This window comes from Ursus maritimus, unplaced genomic scaffold, assembly GCF_017311325.1.
Source record: "Ursus maritimus isolate PB19 unplaced genomic scaffold, ASM1731132v1 scaffold_12, whole genome shotgun sequence".
In the NCBI taxonomy this organism is placed as follows: domain Eukaryota; kingdom Metazoa; phylum Chordata; class Mammalia; order Carnivora; family Ursidae; genus Ursus; species Ursus maritimus.
This window is the reverse complement of record NW_024423564.1, coordinates 31,081,625-31,106,527: the sequence shown is the minus strand read 5'-3', so window position 1 is coordinate 31,106,527 and position 24,903 is coordinate 31,081,625. Positions and strand designations below refer to the sequence as shown.

The 24,903-nt window shown below is 35.0% G+C and overlaps 1 protein-coding gene across 2 annotated transcripts in view; it reads left to right on the top strand.

The window, feature by feature from the left end:
• The window catches only part of PKN2 (protein kinase N2), a 133,134-nt gene that overhangs the window by 35,954 nt on the left and 72,277 nt on the right, over positions 1-24,903 (top strand). For both annotated transcript variants that reach the window (XM_040627072.1, XM_040627071.1), the window contains exon 2: positions 11,912-12,212. In XM_040627072.1, coding sequence (XP_040483006.1) covers positions 11,912-12,212 — 301 coding nt within the window. The remainder of the gene's footprint in view (positions 1-11,911; positions 12,213-24,903) is intronic.

Genomic DNA, 24,903 nt, shown 5'->3' with positions numbered 1-24,903 from the left:
AGTACACATTCTGTGCTTAGTTTCTACTTAGGCTGCCCTCAAGGCTACTTACCAGGACCTGTGCTACGTCAGGGTCGGGGGAAGCCGACCGTACTCCCAACTTGGTCTCTGTTGATGCCTCTTCCTGGATGGGTAAGAGGAGCCCCATTCTGAACCCTGCTAATACCCTTCAGTATACTCACTTCAGCTCCACTGGCACTGTACTAACAACTGTACTAACAAGGGAAGGAGAGCACCACCTCAGGGTACTTGGCTTTTGCCATTCTACCCTGAACTATCTGCTGCTGCTGGTGTAGAAGTCCAGACTCCCCAGATGGGGGGCCATCCATGGTGCTTGGCTGGGATAGGGTGGGTGTTGTCAAAAAGCTTTCTGTCTTGCTGGGCTGTTCCTTTTCACCATTCTACTACTAGAGAGAGGGCAGACTCCTCATGACTTGTTTTTTTGTTTTTTGTTTTTAACTTTGACTTTGAGGGTTCTTTTGTCTGGTACCCAGTGTGGAGAAGTTGTGATAAAAAGAAAAGTCCAGAGAATTTACCACCTTGTGTTCCTCAAGACCTGAAGTTTCTAACTGGTTTGCCCTTTTTTCACCTCTCAGAGTCTTATGATTGTTTGCTGTTTTATTTCCAGAGTGTATAGTTATGGTTATCAGGCAGGAGTAGAAAGAAATGAACTTGTACCATCTTGTCCAGAATCAGAAATTTGACAAGTCTGATTTTGTTTTAGTTTCTCAAGCAGGGACACTTCTTTCTTTCACCTTATTTGGGTAACTCTTAATCATCTCTTAAGTCCCAGAATAAAATTTGCCTCCTCAGTCTTAGGGAGGCTTTCCTCAATGTTTTAATCAAGTTGTAGGTGGGTTTTTCATTGTTATGTCATGTTCTTTCATTGCAGTTGTCCCATTTTTAATTGTGGTTTACTTGTTGAATGTGTGTCTTTTCCCTAGATATAAGCTCCTTGATAGTAAGGATCCTGTCTTTTTTTAAGAAAAAAATACTTAACATTTTTAGGATAATTTTAAATTTATAGAAAAACTGAGAAGACGGTAGGGAGTTCCCACATACTCCAGACTCATTTCCTCCTTTTTTTAACATCATACATAAATATGGTACATTTGTCACAGTTAATGAATCTTATTAGAAACTGAGGTCCACACTTTACTCAGGTTTCTATAGGTCTCATTTTCCTGCTCCAGCATCCCATCATGGATGCCACATTACATTTAGTTGCCACGTTTCCATAGGCTCTTCTTGGCTGTTTTAGTTTCTCAGACTTGCCTTTTTCTTTTCTTTCTTTCTTTTTTTTTTTTTTTTAAGTGATCTTAACAGTTTTGAGGAGTACTAGTCACATATTTTATAGATGTCCTTCTATTGGAATTTGTTGTTTTTCCTTATTAGACCAGAGTTATGGGTTTCTGGAAAGTAAACTACAGTGTTAAATACTATTTTCATCATATTGTATCAAGGGTGCATAATATCAACATGACTTACCACTGTTGATGTTGACCTTGATTACCCAGATGAGGTAGTGTTTGTCAGGTTTCTCCTGACTATAAAGTTACTCTTTTTTTTTTTTTCTCCTCCTTTTTATACTGTACTTTTTGGAAAGAAGTCACTATGCACAACTGACATATAAGGAGCTGGGGGGTTATGCTCTTCTTCTTTGATGGGCGGAATACACACATACACTCAGCCATCATCAGAGATCTGAGAAAGGGATACAGACTGTTACTACAAGAGTATCAAAATGTATTACACATATAAAACAGCCTCACTGAAGAGAGTGGTGGGAAAAGGTACTAACCTAGGTACTTGAAAATGGAGGGAACCTGCAAAAGCAAAAGGAAGTGCCTGGAAGCACTGTACTGTAGTTGAGAAAGTTATTTCCTATGGGGATATGGGTTAAGAATTCTGATCCTGGGGGGCGCCTGGGTGGTGCAGTCGTTAAGCGTCTGCCTTTGCCTCAGGGCGTGATCCCAGCATTCTGGGATCGATCCCTGCATCAGGCTCTTCCGCTGGGAGCCTGCTTCTTCCTCTCCCACTCCCCCTGCTTGTGTTCCCTCTCTCACTGGCTGTCTCTCTCTCTCTGTCAAATAAATAAATAAAATCTTCAAAAAAAAAAAAAAAGAATTCTGATCCTGTTACACATGTATACTGGCATTGAATAAGTAAGTGGATGGCAAGGAATAGGAGCCAGGTTTCTTACTGGAAGGAAATTTATAGATAAGCAGATGAAGGAGGTTAGAATGATACAGATTATGGATTGGAAGTGGAGATGTCATTATATAGTCATAATACTATATAGATGTCCTTTATTTCTTCACCACTGTGGATCCGATTGCCATTACAGCATCTGGCACGCATAATAGGTATTTAGTAAATATTTGCAGGATGAATGAATCAGTCATGTTTGGCCAGGATGTGGGACACTATGGTTTAGCTTAGTCAGATGTCCATACTTAAATCGTTCAACTGTTGCCAGGGATTATGGGATCATATAAAAACATTGACAACCTCACTAGAATCACATGGTTTGAGTGAGATAAGAAACATTTCCCAGAAACTCGAGAAGAGTATGCAAAATAAGACCAAAAATGACTAGTAGCTTTCTTTGGAAGAAAAGTAGAAATCTGACCATTAGGTTCAGTTTCATGGTATAAAATGAGGTTATTTAAAGTGGAAGTGCACACAAATACTTATAAGGAATATTGATCTTGATATTGGAAAAAATCATCTATATAGATCTGTAATTGCAGTTATCATTACTAAATGAGATAAAATTCATGTTTCAAATTAGGAAGCTAGATGTATTTTATTATTTGGAACTCTGATTTGTGATAAGAGAAATCTTTTTTTTTTTTTAATTGTGTTGAGTTAGCCAACATCATTAGTTTTTGATGTAGTATTCAATGATTCATTAATTGCATATAACACCCAGTGGTCATCACAACACGTGCCCTCCTTAGAGAACTCTTAAGTCAAGCTAACTCAAGCAAAAGAGGAATTGATTAGCACTGTGACTAAAAAGTTTAGAGGTATGGGAATATGTTTAAATGATTGGATTTAGATGCTAAGCCTGTGTCCTCAATGATCTTTTTCTCTCAAGGGGTTAGCTTTATTTTCTGGCTGTCTATGATAAGAAAAGCATTTATCTTTGTCAGTAGCTTTGAATTTTTATTGTTTTTGCAACTGGTGTTCTCCAGAGAAGGACTTCCTTATCAATTCCCTTGAAAAGGGCATCTGAATGTGCCTACTTCAATCACATGACTAATCCTAAATCAGTCACTGAATATAAGGATTGGATACTCTCCTACATGCAGCTTTTGCTTAATTTTGTCACAGGAATGGTAAGGAAGTAAGACAATTTTTTTTTAAGCAAGTCTACTTTAAAAAGTAATGACTTTGTTTTGTTTCATTTTTTAAAGAAGAGTATTGTTGTCTCTACCTACATCCTTCTGAAGTGTGACAGAGGGCTTAAGGTGGGGAAAAAAAAAGGAAAAAAAGTTTTAACATAAAAACAATGTTAGATTGTTACACTCTATTGGGATTAAATTAATAATATTAGTAATTAATATTAATAATTATTGCAGAGACTGCTTAAAATGATCATTATTTCTTGCCTGGATTACTGCAGTGGCCTTAATCACATATTGTTATAGTGTAACAAACTCCTTTCAAGATTCTGTGGGTATACTAGGTGGGTTTTTTTTCCATTGGTCTTGTTTGTGCTCACTTATACAGCTGCATTCAGCTGGTGCATAAGCTGGACTGGAATGTCCACTGTAGTCTCACTCACATGTCTGGTGCCTCAGCTGGAATGGCTGGAACAGCTGGAGTGCTTTGGTTCTCTTCCACATGGCCTCTCTCCACATGGTCACTCTCATCTTCCAGGGCCTCTCTCTTTAACAGAATAGTCTAGACTTCTTTAAATAGTATTTGGGTTTTCAAGAGTGAAAACAGAAGCTGTGACTCCTCTTGAAGCCTGTGCTGTGTCTCTTTGCCTATTATCAGAATATTACTTCCATCACATTGTCAGAATAAGTCAAAAGGCTAGTGTTCAATCAGTGTGAAAGTGGGGACACATAAAAATGTGAATGCAGGGAGGCAGGATTCATTTGAGACTACTTTATAACTGTCTACTGTGGCTTCATAGAATGGGTTTCCCTGCTTTTCTCTGCCCCCCGTCTCTTAATACAGGAGGTCATAGCATATCACTTATTTGCTTAAGCCCTACCCTGTTTCACTCAGAATAAAAACCAAGGTCTTTATATTGCCTACAAGGCCCTATATGATCCTTGGTCAGATAAGAATTTTTTTTTTAAAGATTTTATTTATTTATTTGACAGAGAGACAGCCAGCGAGAGAGGGAACACAACCAGAGGGAGTGGGAGAGGAAGAAGCAGGCTCCCAACGGATGAGCCTGATGTGGGGCTCGATCCCAGTACTCTGGGATCACGCCCTGAGCTGAAGGCAGACGCTTCACGACTGAGCCACCCAGGCGCCCCATGATAAGAATTTATATTATATCTAAAACAAGAAATCCAAGGTAGGCAGTGTAGGACTTGTGTAGCAGTTCGGTAAAGCCGTCAGGGTCCCAAGCTCATTCTCTGTGCTTTGCCATCTTTCGTTATGTTGGGCTTTGTTCTGTTTGTCCCTTCTCGCCACATGATGGCTCCTGCATCTTTAGGCCTTGGATCTGCATTCTAAGCAGAAAGAGAGAAGTAGACACTTTCCCCAAAATGCTGGCCTGACTTCTCTTTAACAAAAATTGTCTTATGGCTACTTCTAGCAGCTGGCGAGTCTGGTGAAGGGAGAGTTTTATCTGTGTACTTTGTTGCATCTAGCAGAGTGGGAGTTTTCTCAGTAAGGATAAAAGGAGGATGGATATTATGTAGGCATCCAGTACTATCTGCTTCAGTGCTCTGTGCCAGGAACTGCAATGTTACTATGAAAACATACTTCCTATTCCTAGGCATAGCTATTATGTGACTTAGAAATAATACAGTCAAGGTAGTTGTAATAATTCCATTTTCCTTGTGAAGAAATTGAAGCTTTAGCATGGTTGCAGTATCAGAATTTATACATAGCCAGTTTGACTCTGAATGCTTAGTTCTTGCCATCATGCTGTATTCTAACTGAGCTTTCTGTGAAACACACACACATATACACACAATATGGCCTACCTTTGTATAAAGCTTTGTTGCTTCTTCAGATTGTGTTTGGTTTTCACGTCTACCTTAATACATTGAATACCTGAAAGAAAACAGGATTGTGTTCTTTTCCATTGCCTAACATTCAGTGAACATTTTGAATAAAGTTTAAAAAAAACTAGAAGATAGGAAAGCCAAACATCATTTTGCAGATGAGCAAACAGGTACAGGGAGATGGGGATAACATGCTTGAATTGCATAGCTAGTGACAGAGAGCTGGTGTTAGAACTGGTTTCTTGTTTTCTGGTTGAGAGCATTCTACCCTGGGTTGGATTAGATGGTGAAATTAGAAGAATTATGTCCTGCCAATACTCATGATTTAAGGTATGTAATATCTTAATTAATGCAAATCAGGTCAAGGTGTAGTTCAAATATAAGGAAATGGATACTCCTAGAATCTCCTCTAAGAAGGCAGTAGAGAATAAAAGCACGAAACCAGGAGTCAGGAGACTGGTATGGTAAACCCAGCCAGATCACTGACTTTTCTTTGTGACCTTAGGCAAATTGCTTAGCTGCTTTGAAACTGCTTTGCTCAAAACTAAAACAAGGGAGTTAGACTACTTGATCTTTGAAGTTCCTTCTAGCTAAAACATTATATGAGCCATTGTTCCCAGTGAGTTTTTATGGGTGCTCTAGCATTTCTTGGCATCTAACAGGTCAGACTGTTTTATATGTCTAGTGTAGAGAAAGTAACAGCTTTTTTACTTCTTCTCTAGGAACTTGGCCAGTGAGGAGTAAACATCCTTTCCTACCTCTCCCTAAATGAAGTATTTGATCATAAGTAACAGACCTTTTTCTTCATTTTGTTCTTTGAGTCTGATCCTGTTCTTATTTTACTGTTTTTCTTTACTGTCTGTTAAAATGTAATAATTTAAAAATATCATTTTATGTTCTAGGCTACAGATCAGAATTTCACTACTTTATAAAGTAAAAATAGTTGTATTTATTAACTACATATTAACACATTTGTGTATTTGAAATACCTGGCTTACTCATGGTACTGTCCAATTAGAGTGGAATGTGTACTCTTACCCTTTGCAGTAGAATTGAATTGACTCAAAATAACCTAGTTAAATCGCAAATATACTATAGACTGTAAGATACCAGTATAAGCTCTTCATTTGCCAAAACTGAAATACAGTGAAAGTTATTTTTGGTTTCTTTTAAATAATGTCTTTCCCTCCTTATTAGATAGGCAGCATATATTCATTACTTTAAAAAATTGAGCAAATTTGGAAAACTTTGAAGAATATAATGAAAATTCCTCTTAATTTTCCTGACCAGAAATAATAATTTTTTTTTAAGATTTTATTTATTTGTCAGAGAGAGCACTAGCAGGGGGAGCAGTAGGCAGAGGGAGAAGACGACTCCTCGCTGAGCAAGGAGCCCCATGTGGCCCTGGGATCATGACCCAAGCTGAAGGCAGAGCTAACCGTCTGAGCCACCCAAGCATCCCATCCAGAAATAATTATTATTAATATTTTAATTTTTTTTAACATTTCCCCCCATTTTTATTTTAAACATAATTTGAAATAAAACTGTGTGTACATAGCAGTAATATATGAGGCTGTACATGCTACTGTGGAATAATAAAGGTGAAAATAGGAGAAATCTTTTCTTATTCCCCAGCCTGTTTGAAATTCTTTTGTTGTGACACTTAGTAGCCTCCTGAACTTTTTCTTTCCTATAAATTGGTTTAAAGCTCTCCTATTTGTAAGTCTTATGAGGAAGTTCATGCCTATAACAGTGCCTTGCATGTGTTATTGATGGTTTTTTAAAATTATTGAATTGACCATTCTATACAGTAAAAATTTGTAATTATTTCTTAGGTTATACTCCTAGAATTAGGATGACTAGGTGAAAGAAAATGACTGTTTTTAAGTTTCTTGTTACAGATTTCCAGCTTATATTTATAAAGACTTATGGTTTACATTTGGATTATTGCTAACATTATGATTAGAAAAATCTGTCAGTTTCAGAGGTAACAGTGGTGCATTCTCTTCTGCCACAGTACAGTTTTTCTTTAATGTATATTAATAGATACATGGTTAGTGAACAGGAGAATGATGTAAATATAACATGGACTCTAGGTTAGTTCATCTGTAATTTTCCCCAGAATGTTCATATTTTGAGGCAGCTTAAAAAAAAAATTTTTTTTTTTTGAGAAAGCCTTAGCAGTATATAAAGACCTTAAGATAAAAGCTCAAAATCTTAAAGAAGTTTGATAGTTTTGGGCCTCTGTTATCACTAAGGAAAAGTCTTATGTCGCTCTAATGGTCATTCATTTGTTGATAAAGTGCCTTTTCTCTCTGTTAATTTTTGTTGTTATTTTCATTTATCTTGTTACAATTTGGTGTAGCCTTCTGGCCCAAGGATTTATATCATTCTTCAGTTCTGGAAAATTGTCATTCACTTATCTTCATGTAGTATTTCTCCCTCATTTTCTTTGTTCTCTTATTCTGGAGCTCTTCCTAGATGGATCTTGGATCTTCTCATTTTATCTTCCATGCCTTTTAATTTCTCATATCTCTGCGTGATGAATTCAGAGTAATTTCCTCAGTTTTCTGTCTGCCAGTATACTAATTCATTATCTTGGTCTGGTCTGCTATTTAACCTAACCACTGAATTTTTAATTTGTTTTGGTTCCTTTGAAATCCATCTAATTTTTACTTCTTGTTTCTTACTCATTGAGGTCTCTATTCCCTCTTTTATTTAGCCACTTGAAACCTACTTAACTAAAAAGCATTTCAGTTGTTCTATAAATCCTGAGGGTATTAATTTTACTGATGGTTTCCTTTTGTTTGGATTTGATCCATCTGATTGAATGACTGCATTAAACATATGGATGATATAAAATTTAAAATAGAATTAACCATGAAAGACTTGAAATATTTTTTAACAAATATTTTGTGATGCTGAATTTAGATAGTGAGATAAATAGGGCATAAGAAAGACAGTAAAATAACGTAAACAGCAAAATGTTAATTTGACTAGAATGGAGTAGCTAGCTTATGATTTCAGTGATAAAAGATGAGAATTATGAGGCTTCTTTTCTGTATAGATAATTGGTGGAGCATAATGAATACTGTTAAGAGTTTAGTTTTATGCTTAGGATGAGTTCATTTTCTTTTTTTAATCTCTTATCTGCATACTTTCTGAGCAGTATTAGTGAATTTTAAAGGGAGTTTGTGATTAGAGGTTGGATCTAACTTTATTTTGAAAAGGTGAAAAAAGGTATGTACTGTTTACTTTTTTCTTTTTTTTAATAATAATTTTTTATTATGTTAGTCACCATAGAGAAGGTATGTACTGTTTAATTTGGGAGTAGGCATGAAATTTTGCAGAGTAGAAAACAGTTGTGAATGAGGATGAAAGTGTTAAGCTTCTAAACATAATGCAATATAGATGGTGTAGACTGCCTGTAGTAGAACCTACTGAGACAAAGATTATCACTGAAGGTTTTCACTGGTTAGATAGCTATTTATTTTCTGAGGCTAATTTATTTTACCTATGTCAGGAATATTATTTCATTGCCTAGTACTGATTCTGGCATATATGACATAATTGTTTTATTATTTTTTTAGGGTAGAGATATAAGCTAATAGATAAAATGTCTCATTTCACTTGTTTCAAATGCAAGAAAAAATATTTTCCAGTAAATTTCACAGATTATTGCAACTAAAATATTTAGGAAAGCAGTAATAGAAAGTACTATAATCTTTCTTGTCTACTGTCAGGGGACATTTATCTCAAATTATTGATTGTACTGTAGGTATTTCCTTTTCAAAAAATATTTAAGCTATGTCACAACAAAAGATGGGAGTAAAATACGGTTACTAAAAATTTAGGCCTATGAAAAGGAAGAGGAAACAAACATGCTAACCACCTATGGTTTATATCTAATTCTAGCTAATATAGTTGCTAAGGTTGAATATCAGTTTTGCCTTTGAGTTTCCTAGAGTATAAGTTCTCTTTATCAGAAAGAGGAAAGCATGAGTTCCTCAGCAGTGACAGACTTTCCAAAATAGAATATTAAATAATATAATGGACTAATCATTAAGAAAGCAAAACAGAACTACTCTGCCAGGTACAACCCTTGCCATCAAATTGCTAATAGTCTTTGGGGTAGTGAAGAGAGGCATTTAATCTAAATTCTAAGAGGGAATAAGCAGGAAGTTCTTTTCCAGGAAGATTTGTAGTGAACTTTGAAACAAAGTAGAAGTTAGCAGAGAAGGGACTAGGAAGAGATAGTTGTAGAAAAGGAGGAGAGGTAGTATATCCCAGAGGTGCAACATGCATTAGTAGCTGAGCCAGGAGAGATTGTCTCCAGCAGTAAATTCTGTAGTTTGATAGGATTGGGATTTAGATAGCAAATTGAAAAGAAATGAGAGTTGAAGTAGGCAAAAGACGTTTAAGGATTCACGTCAAATACTGATGCCATTTTCATATAACAGGTTTTTTTGTTACAGCCTTTATATTTTAGTACCACAATTCTCAAACTGTACAGTAAGGCTCTCCGGGGTGCCTAAGCAAACTCTCAGGATGTTGCAATGTATTTGAAAATTTCCAGGGAAACACGGTGACACCATATGTTGGGTATCATGTGAACTAATGGGAGTCGGTTAAATTTCAGTATTAGATTATTCTACATTCCCTTTGTATGGAACAGAAAATGAAGATGGGAGTGTCCAATCTGATTTCAAAGTTTGAGAAATGGTGAAAGTACGCAACAGTAATAAGTAACTAGTTATTAAAGAATTAATAAAATGTAATGTTTTCTTTCATATTTATATTATTTCAAACAGCTACTGAGTTATTATAATTTAAGCATTAAGTAATTAGGAACTTACTATTTAATACACAATTGTTAGGTATTTCTTTTGGCCTATACAGCATATGGAAAAAATTACACACTAAGGTCACCACGAAGCAAGAAATTTAGGGAATCTCTAGCTTAGTACATAATATTAAAGCACAAATTTATGAAAGCAGTTCATGTTTTCTAAGTCTGTAAGGTTAGAAATAAAAATATCTAAAAGAATGCAGTTAGCTTAAACTTCTTCATCTAAGCATTCTTTGCCTCAATCCACTTTACCTGAAGCCAGACAGCAGAAATTTGGCATTTTATTTTTTGACAATAGTCATGTGCTGTTGTTTTTGATAACCAGCCAAAGGTAGATTCATAAACTTTGGAAACTGGATAAATAGATGATAGGATTTATATTCCACTATGAGTAGTGAAAAATCTAGATACTATTTTGGTCCAAGTGGAAGATCATAAGGTATCACTTTTCCCAGGAATTCTTAATCTCTGATCCGTGGAACCTGGAAATTGTATATACAAACATGAAATTTTCTTTGTTCTGCTGGGTTTTTTTTCCGAGTTCCAAAGGGGTTCTTGACCCTAGAAACATTAAGAATAGATTTATCAACTACTTCATTTTTTTTGTATTGTATGCCCTTTGGCACAGGGTAGATTGGTCCAAAGCCAAGACTAGATCCCACATCTTCCCATCTATTAACTCACTATTCTTCAAGATAACCTGGTTTTTTTAGAGGTTAGGAAATAGATGTAAAAAGTATTTGCACCCAAGAATTTAAGCAGAACTTATTTATATGGTTATGATGAATTCCTGAAGAAATTAAGGAAAATCTTTTAGTTGGTTGGATCTGTGGTTCAAAAGATACATAAGGGTGCACGGTGAAATGTCTCTCTTCTAGAACCTTCACAAACTTAATTCCTCTTCCCAAAGGTAAACATTATCTCTAATTTTTGTGTTTCAGAAATTAAAAATTTTTTAAACCAGTATTCTAGTAATGGAGTTTAAAATAGCAAATGATATACAAATAGCTAGGACATAACTTTGGTTTGTTTTAAATGGAGATTTGATGTGCTTACCTAATCTAATTTTTATTTTAAGATGAATAACTGGTACTGTGTATTATCTTAGCTTCTATCAGTAGGACGTAATTGAGACATATTTTCTAGTAATGATGTTTTTGTAATGAGTCAACCAAGTTATCAATTGGGATAGTTAGCCATGAAATTATATATAGAGTTCTGAATATAGTCTTTCCAAATCCTGATGCATTTATTCATTACCCAAAAAGTGGTCATAAGGATATTACTTTTTTATTTTTGCCAATATTAGTTTTTTAAGAGGTTTTTTTATAGAAGATCAAATAGAATTGTATCTTCTGTATGGAACTTAATAATAATATTCACTTATTGAGTAACTGTACAGTGGGCCAAGAATTGTGCTTGGACCTTCACATAAAATATTTTGGATTATCACAATACCTCTGAAAGGTGGCAATATTATGTAGATTTTATAGATGATTAAATTGAATATTTGAAAGATTAAATAACTTGCTTACAAGTCACAGTGTAGACGTTAGGCTCTAACTTGGGTTCATAGGATATCAGAAATCCACTGTCTTTATAGAATCCTAAGATGCCTTTGTGTGTAGATGTGTTTACTTTAATATAAATTTGTCAAATAATGCTATTTAGTGAGTGAGCAGAGTTTTTGAACTTAGAATTTTGTATGGTAATAATAAAGGTAACTAGTCTGTTGCTTATTAAGGAAATAATAAAATGTGCTTAATGAAGAATCACTGAACACATAGTTTTGCTCTTACATGTTACTGAGCAACTAACTTTCCTAAACTACCACATTTGTATGTTTATTTCTTTTCTGTAGGGAGATTCCCGAAGTCTTCCATTTTCTGAGAATGTGAGTGCTGTTCAAAAATTAGACTTTTCAGATACAATGGTGCAACAGAAATTGGATGATATCAAGGATCGAATCAAGAGAGAAATAAGGAAAGAACTGAAAATCAAAGAAGGAGCTGAAAATCTGAGGAAAGTCACAACAGATAAAAAAAGTTTGGCTTACGTGGACAACATTTTGAAAAAATCAAATAAAAAATTAGAAGAACTGCATCACAAGCTACAGGAATTAAATGCACATATTGTTGTTTCAGATCCAGAAGATGTTACAGGTACATATGTATTTTATTTGATATTTCTATAGTATATTAGTAAGAATTGTATCATTTTTGAAATTCATAAGCTTTGTGACATAACCATTTTTAGCTTTTCTGAAAGTACAGGGACTGTATTTTCTCCGATTGTTAAGGTCTTGTTTCTGTTCTATTCAGAGTGCAGTGAGTTGATGAGTATGAAAATTGAAATGTTTACTTAGAGATGAGTAACACTGCTGTCTACTGTCTTGCCCTCTGTCAGTAAGACATCACTTAGAGTTATTTTCCAAGATTAATGTTTTGTATTGTGTCAACCACATGCTCTTACCTGATTCATCCTTGTGATCACCAACACGAGTTTGCCAGATGACTTTTTAAAGTTAAAAATGTGTTCTGTTACCAAGGGATATTTTTATTCTTTGCAAACGTGATTAATCAAACCTATGACCTTTGTTCTGTGTGCTCTAAGCAACTGAATTAACAACTAAGCCACCAGGCATATTGTTTGAAAAGGAAGAAGAAGAAAATTTTAAAAATCAAACATTATTTTTTTCTTAAATATAGAAAAGAAAAATATAACCTATAAGTCTAACCTAAGATTTTTAAACAGTGGAATTAACAAATGTTCGTGTTGGAAATTTTTCAATGGTACAGAAAGTAAAAATAGAAAAACTACCTCTCTCCACCTAGGCTCTTTCCTTAAAGGTAGCATTACTAACTTTTTGTTGTATATCCTTCCAGAAGAAAAATTTCCATGTTTTTACTAGTATTTATCCATTTATATATGCATTCTTTCTAAAACCTTTTACTTAAAAAGATCATATAAGACACATTTATCTAATAGTTTGTCTTTGCAAAGATGATATTTTGAGCAAGGTTTGTAATCTCTATAACCTTCATTCACAGAGTAAAGGAGTGGTATATGTACAGTAATGTATCCAACACCGTAGTAATTTTAGAAGTATCTGTGTGATTAGCTAATAAGAAATAACAGATACAAGCAAAATTAAATTTGATCAAGAAAATACATAAATGTGGCTAAGAATCTCAAATTACCAATCTAAAAAATTGGAGAAGATACTTCAGATAGTGTACTTAATAAAACTTATTTTAATGCATCAGTTTCAACATCTGTGACTTACCTTAGGGATTTCATTTGGAGACTCTCTATGTAGAGATTTCAACCTTGTAAGAAGAATTGAATCTTAAAAATGACAGAAATCATAGAGAAACCAGTTTTCTTATTTTAGAGCTGAAATAATCCCAAAGATGTGAATTAATTTTCCCAGAATAAGAAAGTTAGCTAGGAACTCAACGCAGCTAGTATTCTCTCACCCACACATTCAATAATTACGTATAAATGGAAATTCGTATTATGAAAATGCTTTTCTTAGCAATATCATGTAAACTTAGAAATAGCCTGTTCCATTGGAGCTCTGCCGAGCTCTGCATTTTTTGCCCATTACTTCTTTAGGAGAAGTCTAAAATAAGAAACGGCTCTAGAGCTTTAAACTCTGTTTATTTAGAGAAAACATTTTTTTCCTCACAGAATACTGATAATTACCTTGTAAATGGAATATTGAGAGTTTTTGCCACACAAAGAGTAGTCCATTTGGTTTCCGCAGTCCCTTTCTTGTCAGACCTAATCTAAAGTAAATGATTTTGTTTACCTTAATACACAATATAAAACACATACAATTTTATGGCAATCTAATCTAAAATTAATGCTGAACTACCATTAATCCTGCGTTGTTGTTGCTTTTACTTCTGTTAAGTAAGTAATGAGGAAAGAAGAAAAAAAAAACTTATTACCAAGTTGTGTGAATATGCCACTTGCAAAGAAAACTATTTTTTTTAATAAACTCAAATTTTAACAAAACTGTCAGATTTATTCCACACAAACGTAAGCATTAAGAAGTTACGGTAGAAAGTTACATTTCATATAACATTTGCCCTGCAATTATCTGAAAATTCAGTATTAAAAATGATAGCAAAGGGGCGCCAGGGTGGCTCAGTCAGTAAAGCGTCTGACTCTTGATTTTGGCTAAGGTCATGATCTCAGGGCTGTGAGTTTGAGTCCGGCATTGGGCTCTGTGCTGGCTTGGAGCCTGCCTTAGATTTTCTCTCCCCATCTCCCTTTGCTCTAACCACCCCCCCCCCCGCCAAGGCTGGCTTGCACGTTCTAAAAGGAAGGGAAGGAAGGGAAGGAAGGGAAGGGAAGGAAGGGAAGGGAAGGGAAGGGAAGGAAGGAAGGAAGGAAGGAAGGAAGGAAGGAAGGAAGGAAGGAAGGAAGGAAGGAAGGAAACAAAGAAACAAAGATCAGTAAAGAAGATTTCTGATTTAGGGGCACCTGGGTGGCACAGCGGTTAAGCGTCTGCCTTCGGCTCAGGGCGTGATCCCGGCGTTCCGGGATCGAGTCCCACATCAGGCTCCTCCGCTATGAGCCTGCTTCTTCCTCTCCCACTCCCCCTGCTTGTGTTCCCTCTCTCGCTGGCTGTCTCTCTCTCTGTCAAATAAATAAATAAAATCTTTAAAAAAAAAAAAAAAAAAAAAAAGAAGATTTCTGATTTAACTTAAAACTTTTACTCCAGGCTTTGTTTCCCAAGTTGTTAAATTTTTAAAGTACTCTGATAAAGTCTATTTTGGTACTAATTATAAGAACTTATACAAGATTTTTATTTGGTTTCTTTTTCTTTTTTTTGAGATATACAACTAAACAGCTACTATGTTCTAGGCTCTATGATAAGCCTTGAAAACAGGTGAATAAAAACATGTCCTTACCCTCAAGGAGCATGTGGTTTAGTAAGTGATTTAAACATGTATAGAAGTAAATTACGAGGCAATATGATACAACAGTGAATGTACAAAGTAGAACAAAGAAAGATAATCAGAGGAAGCCAGGAAACATTTCACAATGATATCCAAATTGGCTTTCAAGAAAGGAAAAGAATTTGTTAGTAGGGCCTCCAGGTCATTTTTTTATATGAAACTCGAGGAAAGACAAACCTATACTAGGTAGACACCTATACAGTGGTTGCCTAAAGCCAGGGATGCAGACTGGAGATTGAGAATTAATGTATACAAGAGCACCACTGAAGTGATGGAAATGTCCAGGGTCCCCTGGTTGTGGTGACAGTTACCTGGGTGTATCCATTTGTTAAAAAATGGATACTTTAGTCTCCAAAGTATGTGGGTTAATAACAGAAGTGTTTAGGTAATTTCTCTCATCTTGGGGGTATGCAAGCAGAATGACTCAAGAAAGAGGGACAAAATTTAAGTCTACGTTGTATGAATAATTACTATGTAAATAGTTAGGAGACCTCTTAATTCACCTTTGTAATAATTAACTCTATTAATCTTTAGTTTCTTATTTGTGAAATAAGGATTTTTATCAGATAAACTTGAAGACTTTTAAAACTCTCTGAAATGTTGCATATTATGATATCAAGATCTGATCATTTGGGACTGTTATTGGTGGAATATATGAGTGTTCATTTATTCTTAAGAGTAGCAAGAAATTAATTTTTTTGATGTTTTCTTCATGCCTATGCCCTGTTTACTTTCCGTATACTTTAAGATAGTCTCATCGGTATTATTATCATCCCACATAGAAATTACGAAGATATGGTTAGATGAGGCTAAATGCACCTTACGAAAAAGATTATTGGATCTCTGTAGAGTGAAGCGGTAATCTAAGTCTTAGCTGATAGCTGAGACTCCAAACGGAAATATTTGGGAAAGAACCAGTATCCTGAATATTAAACTTTTGTGTATCATCCCTAAAGAGGAGGGGAAGAACATGTCTCATATTTTATTAAGTATAGCTAGTAATTTGTATAGTACAAGCCACTCTGTTTTCATCTTATTTCCTTTTCTTTTTTTTAATAATAATATTTTTCTTATTATGTTAGTCACCATACAGTACATCCCTAGTTTTTGATGTAAAGTTCCATGATTCATTACTTGCGTATAACACCCAGTGCACCAAGCAATACGTGCCCTCCTTAATACCCATCACCAGCCTATCCCATTCCCCCACCCCCCTCCCCTCTGAAGCCCTCAGTTTGTTTCTCAGAGTCCATAGTTTTCTCATGGTTCATTCCCCCTTCTGTTTGCCCCCCCTTCTTCTTCCCTTTCTTCTCCTACCGATCTTCCTACTTCTTCTGTTCCATCTGTTCCATAGATGAGAGAAACCATATGATAATTGTCTTTCTCTGCTTGACTTATTTCGCTTAGCATTATCTCCTCCAGTCCCGTCCATGTTGCAGCAAATGTTGAGAAATCATTCTTTTTGATGGCTGAGTAATATTCCACTGTATATATGGACCACATCTTTTTTAAAAATTTTTTTTGATGTAAAGTTCTTTGATTCATTAGTTGCATATAACACCCAGTGCACCATGCAATACGTGCCCTCCTTAATACCCATCACCAGCCTATCCCATTCCCCACCCCCCTCCCCTCTGAAGCCCTCAGTTTGTTTCTCAGAGTCCATAGTCTCTCATGCTTCATTCCCCCTTCTGATTACCCCCCTTTCTTTATCCCTTTCTTCTCCTACTGATCTTCCTACTTCTTATGTTCCATAGATGAGAGAAACCATATGATAATTGTCTTTCTCTGCTTGACTTATTTCACTTAGCATTATCTCCTTCAGTGCCGTCCATGTTGCAGCAAATGTTGAGAAATCGTTCTTTTTGATAGCTGAGTACATCTTATTTCCTTTTCTTATACCTCTTCCTATTTCTATTTTCTCATGTTCCACCAAACTTAGACTGATTTTTACCTTTTGAAGTAGTGGATATTTTCTTTAATATCTAGAATATTCAGAAGGGAAATATTGATTTAGTAAACAACTAATAATATTGGAATTTTTTAGAGTTAACCTTAGAAATTCCGCTAAATTCTGGAGATAATAACTATATTGAAGGAGTTTTCTTTCTTAATGACTAAGGTGCAGTTTATGAAGTCTTTCTTGAATAGAAGTAAGAATTTAATTTTTTGTACTCTTGGCCTGTCCATCTAAATTTGGCATAGCAATTGTAGTTGAATTTTATATATATTAAAACACAATGTGAAATCTGTGGCCTGTTTTATTATGTAATTCCACATATTTTTTATTTCTGACTGAATTTCTTGTTTTGAGGTAAACATAGTTTATATTAAGCTTTGAATTCTTAATGAGAGGATTGCCATTGAATAATTGTGATCTTTAATTAGCAAGTCACTTTGAACACCCCTGGATTTGTTTCCTCATCTTTCAAGTCATGAGGTTACATGATTCATAGATTCCTAACACTTAAATTCTTTGATGATACACTTTTTTAAAAAAGCTAATACACAGTAAAATTGATCCTTTCTTGGTAAACCATTTCATAAATTTTAATATACACCAGGTTTATCTAACCACCACAATTAGAAAAAGGAACAGGGCTGTTTCTTTGTAGTCATACCCTCTCCCCATTCCATATCCCCTGTCAACTGCTGGTCCATTCTCTGTCACAATTGTTTGCTTTTCAAGAATGTCATATAAATGAAATCATAAAGTATGTAATCTTTTGAGATTGAATGCTTTCAGAGAATTGCATTTCAAGATTCATCCATATTTTTGCATTTATCAATAGTTCATTCTTTTTTACTGCTGAGTAGTAAGTCTGTTAAATAGGCTCTGGAAAATCTCAACCCTAGGGACATTTTAGCCACATCATATTTTCTGATGACTTCCAAAGCAGTACACCTGACTACTGAGCTCTTTAATTTTGTCACAATTTTGTATAATACCTGGATACATATGATGTAATCAGTTCTCTGTGTTACCACAACTTGTTCATCCATTAACCAAGAACTTTAAGGTGGTTTTTCTAGTTTTTGTCAATTATTAGTAAAGCTGCAATAACTACCTATTAACAGGTTTTTGTGTGAACATGTTTTTAGTTCACTGTAGTGAATACTTAGGAGTGTGATTGCTAAGTCATATGTTAGAGTATGTCTAACATTGTAAGAAACAAAACAGATGGACATAGATGAAGGGAAAAGAGAGAGAGGGGAGCAAACCATAAGAGACTCTTAACTATAGAACAAACAGTTGATGGAGGGAGGTGGGCTGGGGATGGACTAAATGCGTGATGGGTATTAAGGAGGGTGCTTGTTATGATGGGCATTGAGTGTTATATGTAAGTGATGAATCATTAAATCCTGTGCCTGAAACCAATTTTACCATAATGATAACTAATTAGAATTTAAATAAAAACTTTAAATAAAAAAAAGAAAATTAAAAGTCTCAAAATGTTTTTGAGAGTGGCTGTATCATTTTTCATTCTCATCAGGAATACATGAGAGCTCTAGTTGTTCCACATCCTCTCCAGCACTTGGTATTGTTAGTATATTTTTTAACCAGTATAACAGGTGTATAGTGGTTAATGATACACATTATTATAATCAGAGGTAGGAAAGAAGAAAAATAAAGTAGCACCATCTTTAAGAGAATTTATTAAAGAACTGTGCATGCCCTAGGTACAGAGTTACGTACAGAATAAAGAAGTCTTCTCTACCAGGGAATAAATGTGCAGTTTTCAAACATTAAGATGTAATAGGTACAAGCAATTTGGAAATTTTTAATTCCTAAGTTGCTTATTTAACCTTAAATAATGTTACAGCTCACAATCTTACCTGTGCTATTTTTGTAAAATATTAAGCTAAACCTGAGGTTGTACTAGTTATAGAAGATCTCAGCAATGTTACTTTAGTTGATGACCTATGCCAAAGGTCATCCTGAATACACAAAATAACTGATTAAGCATCCATGAATAATAAGTGAGCATTTGTTATAGTCTGAGCAGGTTCAGATGGCTATATAAGGGTAAGCATATCTGTTTAAACACAAAAGCTCAATTTGGGGGGGGGGGAATATAAACAGTTAATAAAACTGTAACACATGGCAAGATTCTGGAGCAGTTTTTTTTTTTTTTTTTTTAAGATTTTATTTATTTATTTGTCAGAGAGAGAAGGGGAGAGAGAGAACAAGCAGGGGAAGTGGCAGGCAGAGCAGGCAGAGGGAGAAGCAGACTCTTTGCTGAGCAAGGAGCCTGATGCGGGACTCTATCCCAGGACCATGACCTGAGCCAAAGGCAGACGCTTAACTGACTGAGCCACCCAGGCATCCTGGGAGCAGTTTATTCTTAAATTATCAATTTATAAGTACCAGGTGAAAACCTGAATGTTGGCAAGTGAACAGTAGCTAAGACTTTAGATGGAAATTTGTGGAGGACATAAATAGTAAGCTAGTGCCTCAGCATATTATTTTGATTAATTTAAATGTGGCTAGATTTACTTCAGCTATATTTCCTTTTGTATTTTTTTTTAATGCAGTAAATAAATAGCCCTTGTTCATAAGCAGACATCTTGGCTGTACAAGTACCATTTCCTGAATGTTGAGCGCTGGGAGTAAGCTGCTTATAAAATAAAGATCAAAGATTATATGATCTGAGATCTAGTCCAGGCTGGACCATTATTTAGTTTTATGGTTATATACCACTTGCATCCCCTCCGGGACTTGTTTTTCTCGTTTGTATAACCTGGAGGATGGACTGTATATGCCCTTTCTCAGGTGTTTTGTGAATAAGGTGTTTTAATAACTTGATGAAAGGTCAATTATGAGCACCTAAACTCTTCTAATTCTGAACATGAAACCTCTTGTTGGAGGTAAGTAAAGTCTGAGGAAGCTTTCTTGGGCCTGGGAAGACCCAGGGTCAGCTACATTACTGTATACATCCAAAAGAATCAAGGAACCAGTTTAAGGCTGGACTTAAGTAATCAGGAGCCTTTTAAGCTGGATTGTTCCTATGTTCTAGAACTCTCATTCATCTTGGAATCCAACTACTCAGTTGTAGTTTTAGAAAAATTACTAAAAGCACCAAAAACAGTATATCTGTTGCTCTACACAATGTTGGCAAAACTAACAAATGCAGTTTTTACTCATTATTCTGGCTCTGGAAAATCTCAACCCTATGGACATTTTAGCCACATCATATTTTCTGATGACTTCCAAAGCAGTACACCTGACAACTGAGCTCTTTAATTTTGTTACAATTTTGTATAATACCTGGATACATATGATGTAATCAGTTCTCTGTGTGAAATTCCCTTTGTTCAAAGTATCTAGTATGGTTTCTGTTATTAACTAGACTCTGAATGGTGTTCCCTCTTCCCATACCACACAACAGACTTAGAATACTATAACTCTGGTCTGCTTAACTCCACTTAATTTATATGCCATTGTCCATATTCTAGTTCTGTCATTTTATCTTCAGTTCCACAAATTAGATCTAATTATTATTTTATATAGTCATTGGTTTTTAATTACCCACATTTTTATCCTTTTATTTTTTTTCTACTTTCCTGAATCTGCATATTTCATCAATTATGGGAAATTAGCCCCTGGTTTTGTTTTGTTGGGTTTTTGTTTGTTTGATTTTTTTGAATATTGCACATCTTTTATTCCCTCTACTCTTTCATTTTGGAACTCCAATTAGATGCATGATAATTTCTTCAGATCTTTCTCCATTTCTCTAATACTCTTTTCTACCTCTGTATTGAGCACATATATTGTATTTCTAATTTCTATTACATATTTTCTTTTTTTAATAATATTTTTTAATATGTTAGTCACCATACAGTACATCCCTAGTTTTTGATGTAAAGTGCCATGATGCATTACTTGCATATAACACCCAGTGTGCCATGCAATACGTGCCCTACTTAATACCCATCACCAGCCTATCCTATCCCCCCCCCCCCACCGAAGCCCTCAGTTTGTTTCCCAGAGTCCATAGTCTCTCGTGGTTCATTCCCCCTTCTGTTGACCCCCCCTTTCTTCTTCCCTTTCTTCTCCTACCTATCTTCCTACATATTTTCTTTCTACTAGAAGTTCTGTTTTGTTTAGTCTTGGTGATTCTTGATAGTCTCTTGTCTTGGTCATTCTTTTGATACCCTTTGTATTTAGTTTTACATATTAAATATACTTTCTCACATTCAGTATAACATAATGACAATAAGTGAAATTTTTGCCATGCTACTCATGTAGCTTTTTTCTCACTCAGGGTGAATTTTTTTCTACCTGAGCTTTGTGATTTCTAGTTGTGTGCATATTTTCACTGGAACTTTATCTGTGGGAATTCTTTTAGGTCTGAATTTTTTGATTGATTTTAGAACACACAAGTGGGAGGAGCAGGGGGAGGGAGAGAGAATCTCAAACAGACTGCGCTGAGCACAGAGCCTGACATGGGCCCAATCCCATGACCCTCAGATCACAACCTGAGGCAAAACCAAGAGGTTGTCCAACTGACTGTGCCACCCAGGTGCATCTCTAGGTCTGAATTTTTTCAAAGAGGATTTGCTTTGCATTTCTTTTGGTAAGATTCCTGGAAGCATTATCAACCTGGGGCCTATTAAAATAAATTTTGGGAACCATGTAGATAGTGTGATTTCCTGTGTCAAACCTAGATGAGAACAGTAGGAATTTTTAAAAGATGTCCATTCTCCTTTCCCACAGTCATCCCAAGCCAAAGACAAGTCAACACATAATTCAGCCATTATGGATGGCACCTTATTAGCTGTCTGTCTTTAATTAGTTTTTTTCTGATTTCATTGCCCATTTTGTAGGTTTCCCCCACAGCCTTTTCTTGGGCTCTTATTAAAATCCAAGCTTTATTCCACCAGGATGATGAGAGCTTATCAAGTCCCTTAATCAAAAAAGCAAAAGCATTGTCAGAAAAACAAAGCAACAGATGTCTACTCATATCTGCCCTGGAATTGGGTCATATACACCATATACTGCCTTCTGCAAGTGAGCCTGAGAGATTTTGTTTTCACCCTAAACTTGCTTCTTATTTTAAGCAAGAGAGGAGATTGAGCATGGAGTATGAAGTTAGCCTTTACAGATTACAAATATTTTCTCTTTAGTTTCTTTTAGGTGTCTCATAGCACTTTGTTTTTTTGTTTTTTTCGTTTTTTTTTTTTTTCTGTTTTTTTAGAGTGGGGGGGAGGGAGAGATAGAGGGAGAGAGAGAATCTTAAGTAGGCTCCATGCCCAGCATGGATTTCACAACCCTGAGATCATGACCTGAGAGGAAATCAAGAGTCGCATGTTGAACCTACTAAGCCACACAGGTGCCCCAGTACTTTAAATTTTACAGCTAATTATCTTTTTAAAAAATTACTTTTGGTGAAATTAATTTCTTAAGATGTTCTCCATTTAATATAATTTTCAAATTTAATGACATAATTTATAATATCTATGTTACACATTTAAAGTCAGCATATATCTGTAGTAACATTCCCTTTTTCATTCCTCATATTGGTATGTTCTCCATTTTTCTTCCTTGACCACTTTTCTGAGATTTCTCTTGTTATTATTCTGCCGCTTCCCAAAAAAATCACAAAAACAAAACAAAACAAAAACCCACGAAACTTTACTGATCCTTTCTTTCGTGTATTTGATTTTATTTTGTTAATCTCTGCCCTGATCTTTAGTACTTACTTTCTTCTGTTCTCTTTGAAATGATTTGGCTATTTTTTTTAAACTAACTTGAGACAGAAGCTTAGAACTTTATTCTCTTTCCTAATATATGTTTTCAGGGTTACGAATATCCTGTCAGTATTGCTTAACTGCATTTTCTGTATTAAAATTTTTTTAATTTATTTTTCTTGATATATAATTGACATGTAACATTGTATAAGTTTAAGGTTACAACATGTTGGTTTGACACATTTATATATTGCAATATGATTACTGCTATAGCATTAGCTGACACCTTTATCAAGTCACATCATTGTCATCTTTTTTGTGGTGGGAACAATTAAGATTAGTCTCTTAGTACCTCTGATGTTTATAATACAGCATTGTTGTTTATAATCACTCTGCTGTGCTTTAGATCTCTAGGACGTATTTATTTATCAGTTCCAAGTTTGTATCCTTAAACAACGCATCTTCCATTTTCCCACCTCCCATCATCTGGTAACTATCATTCTACATTCTGTTTTATGATATCTCAGCTTTTTTAGATTCCACATGTAAGTGATGCCATACAGTATTTGTCTTTCTGGGTCTGACTACCTCACTTAGCATTATGCCCTCAAGATCCATGTCACAAATGGCTGAATAATAAATATTCCATTGTGTGTGTGTGTGTACATACATACATATATACGCACACACCCCACATCTTTATCCATACTACTATTGATGGATCTTTAGGTTATTTTCAGATCTTGACTATTGTGAGTAAATGCTTCAATAAACATGGGAGTGCATATATCTCTTAGATATGGTTTTATTTCCTTTAAATATATACCCAGGAGTGGGATTGCTGAATCATGTGGTAGTTCTATTTTTAATTTTTTGAGGAACCTTCATACTGTTTTTCCATAATTGCTAAACCAGTTTACATTCCCACCAACAGTATACATGGGTTCCTGTATCTCCACAGCCTTCAAGGACACTTGTTGCCTCTTGTCTCCTTGAGGATTTAATGTCTTCTTTTGAAAAAATGTTTATTTAGTTCCTCTGCCCATTTTTTAATCAGATTTTTTTCTTTTTTTGCTTGAGTTGTGTGGGTTCTTTATATACTTTGGGTATTAACCCCTTATCAGATAGATGCCTTGCAAATATTTTCTCCCATTCTGTATATTGCGTTTCATTTTCTTGATTGTTTTTTTGCTGTGCAGAACTTTTTGGATAGCTTGAATTCATGGATTGGTATATTTTATAAGTTCTGAAAAATTTGTCATTTTCTCTTCACGTAATGTCTTTGAATCCTTTTTCTTTTTTTCTTCTGAAACACAATAAGGTAGATTTTTTTTTTTTCCCTCTGTGCCTTTTAATCTTTCATTTTCTATTCCCTCCACCTCATTTATTTTTCAGTACTAGTCTGCTATTTTTCTGTGTCTAATTTGCTGTTAAACTAATCCATTAAAATAGTTAAATCAAGGTACTTGTAGTCTTGGAGGGAAAACAGACATGAAAATAGATCATTGTAATACTGTATAATATGTATTTTAATGGAGGGAAGAAAATATAGTTTGAAGACATATTAGAAAGGGCACCTGATCAGATTGGGAAATGGTTAGGGAAGAAAAAAGTAATGCCTAAGCTGAGTTAACAGTGGTATGGAGGAAGACAAGTACATTGCATTTGGGGGATAGAAAAACTTTTTTTTTAAAGCAAACATTAAATTTGACAAAAAACAGTAATGGAAAGTTAGCTTAGCTAGTCAGCATAAAGCTTTTAATGCCTAGCTATGAAAATGGGACTTTATTTGGGACCTTTTTGATCTAATATACAAGCATATTAAAACCTTGTTACTGAATTTTGTATAACATATTATATTTCAAATTGTATGATAATGTTTAGAAGGTTAGAAGTTCAAATAATTCCTGTAATCCCTCCCCCTCCCCCCAAGCTGGTTTGGTAGTTACAGCAAATAGATGTAGCAAATGGAGATTTGACATGAGTCTTAATCATGGGGTATAGTTTTTTTTAAGTGGCAAAGTATGTTCTTAAGAATAGCTTCAACATTTGCTCTTCTTAGAGTGGAAAAATAATTTCATCTTACAGAATTTTTAAAATTTGCCTTTTTTGAAAGAAGAGACGAACATTAATGGGGAGTTCAGTTACCCCTTTTTTGAAATATGTTTCACCATGAAGAAAAGTGTTT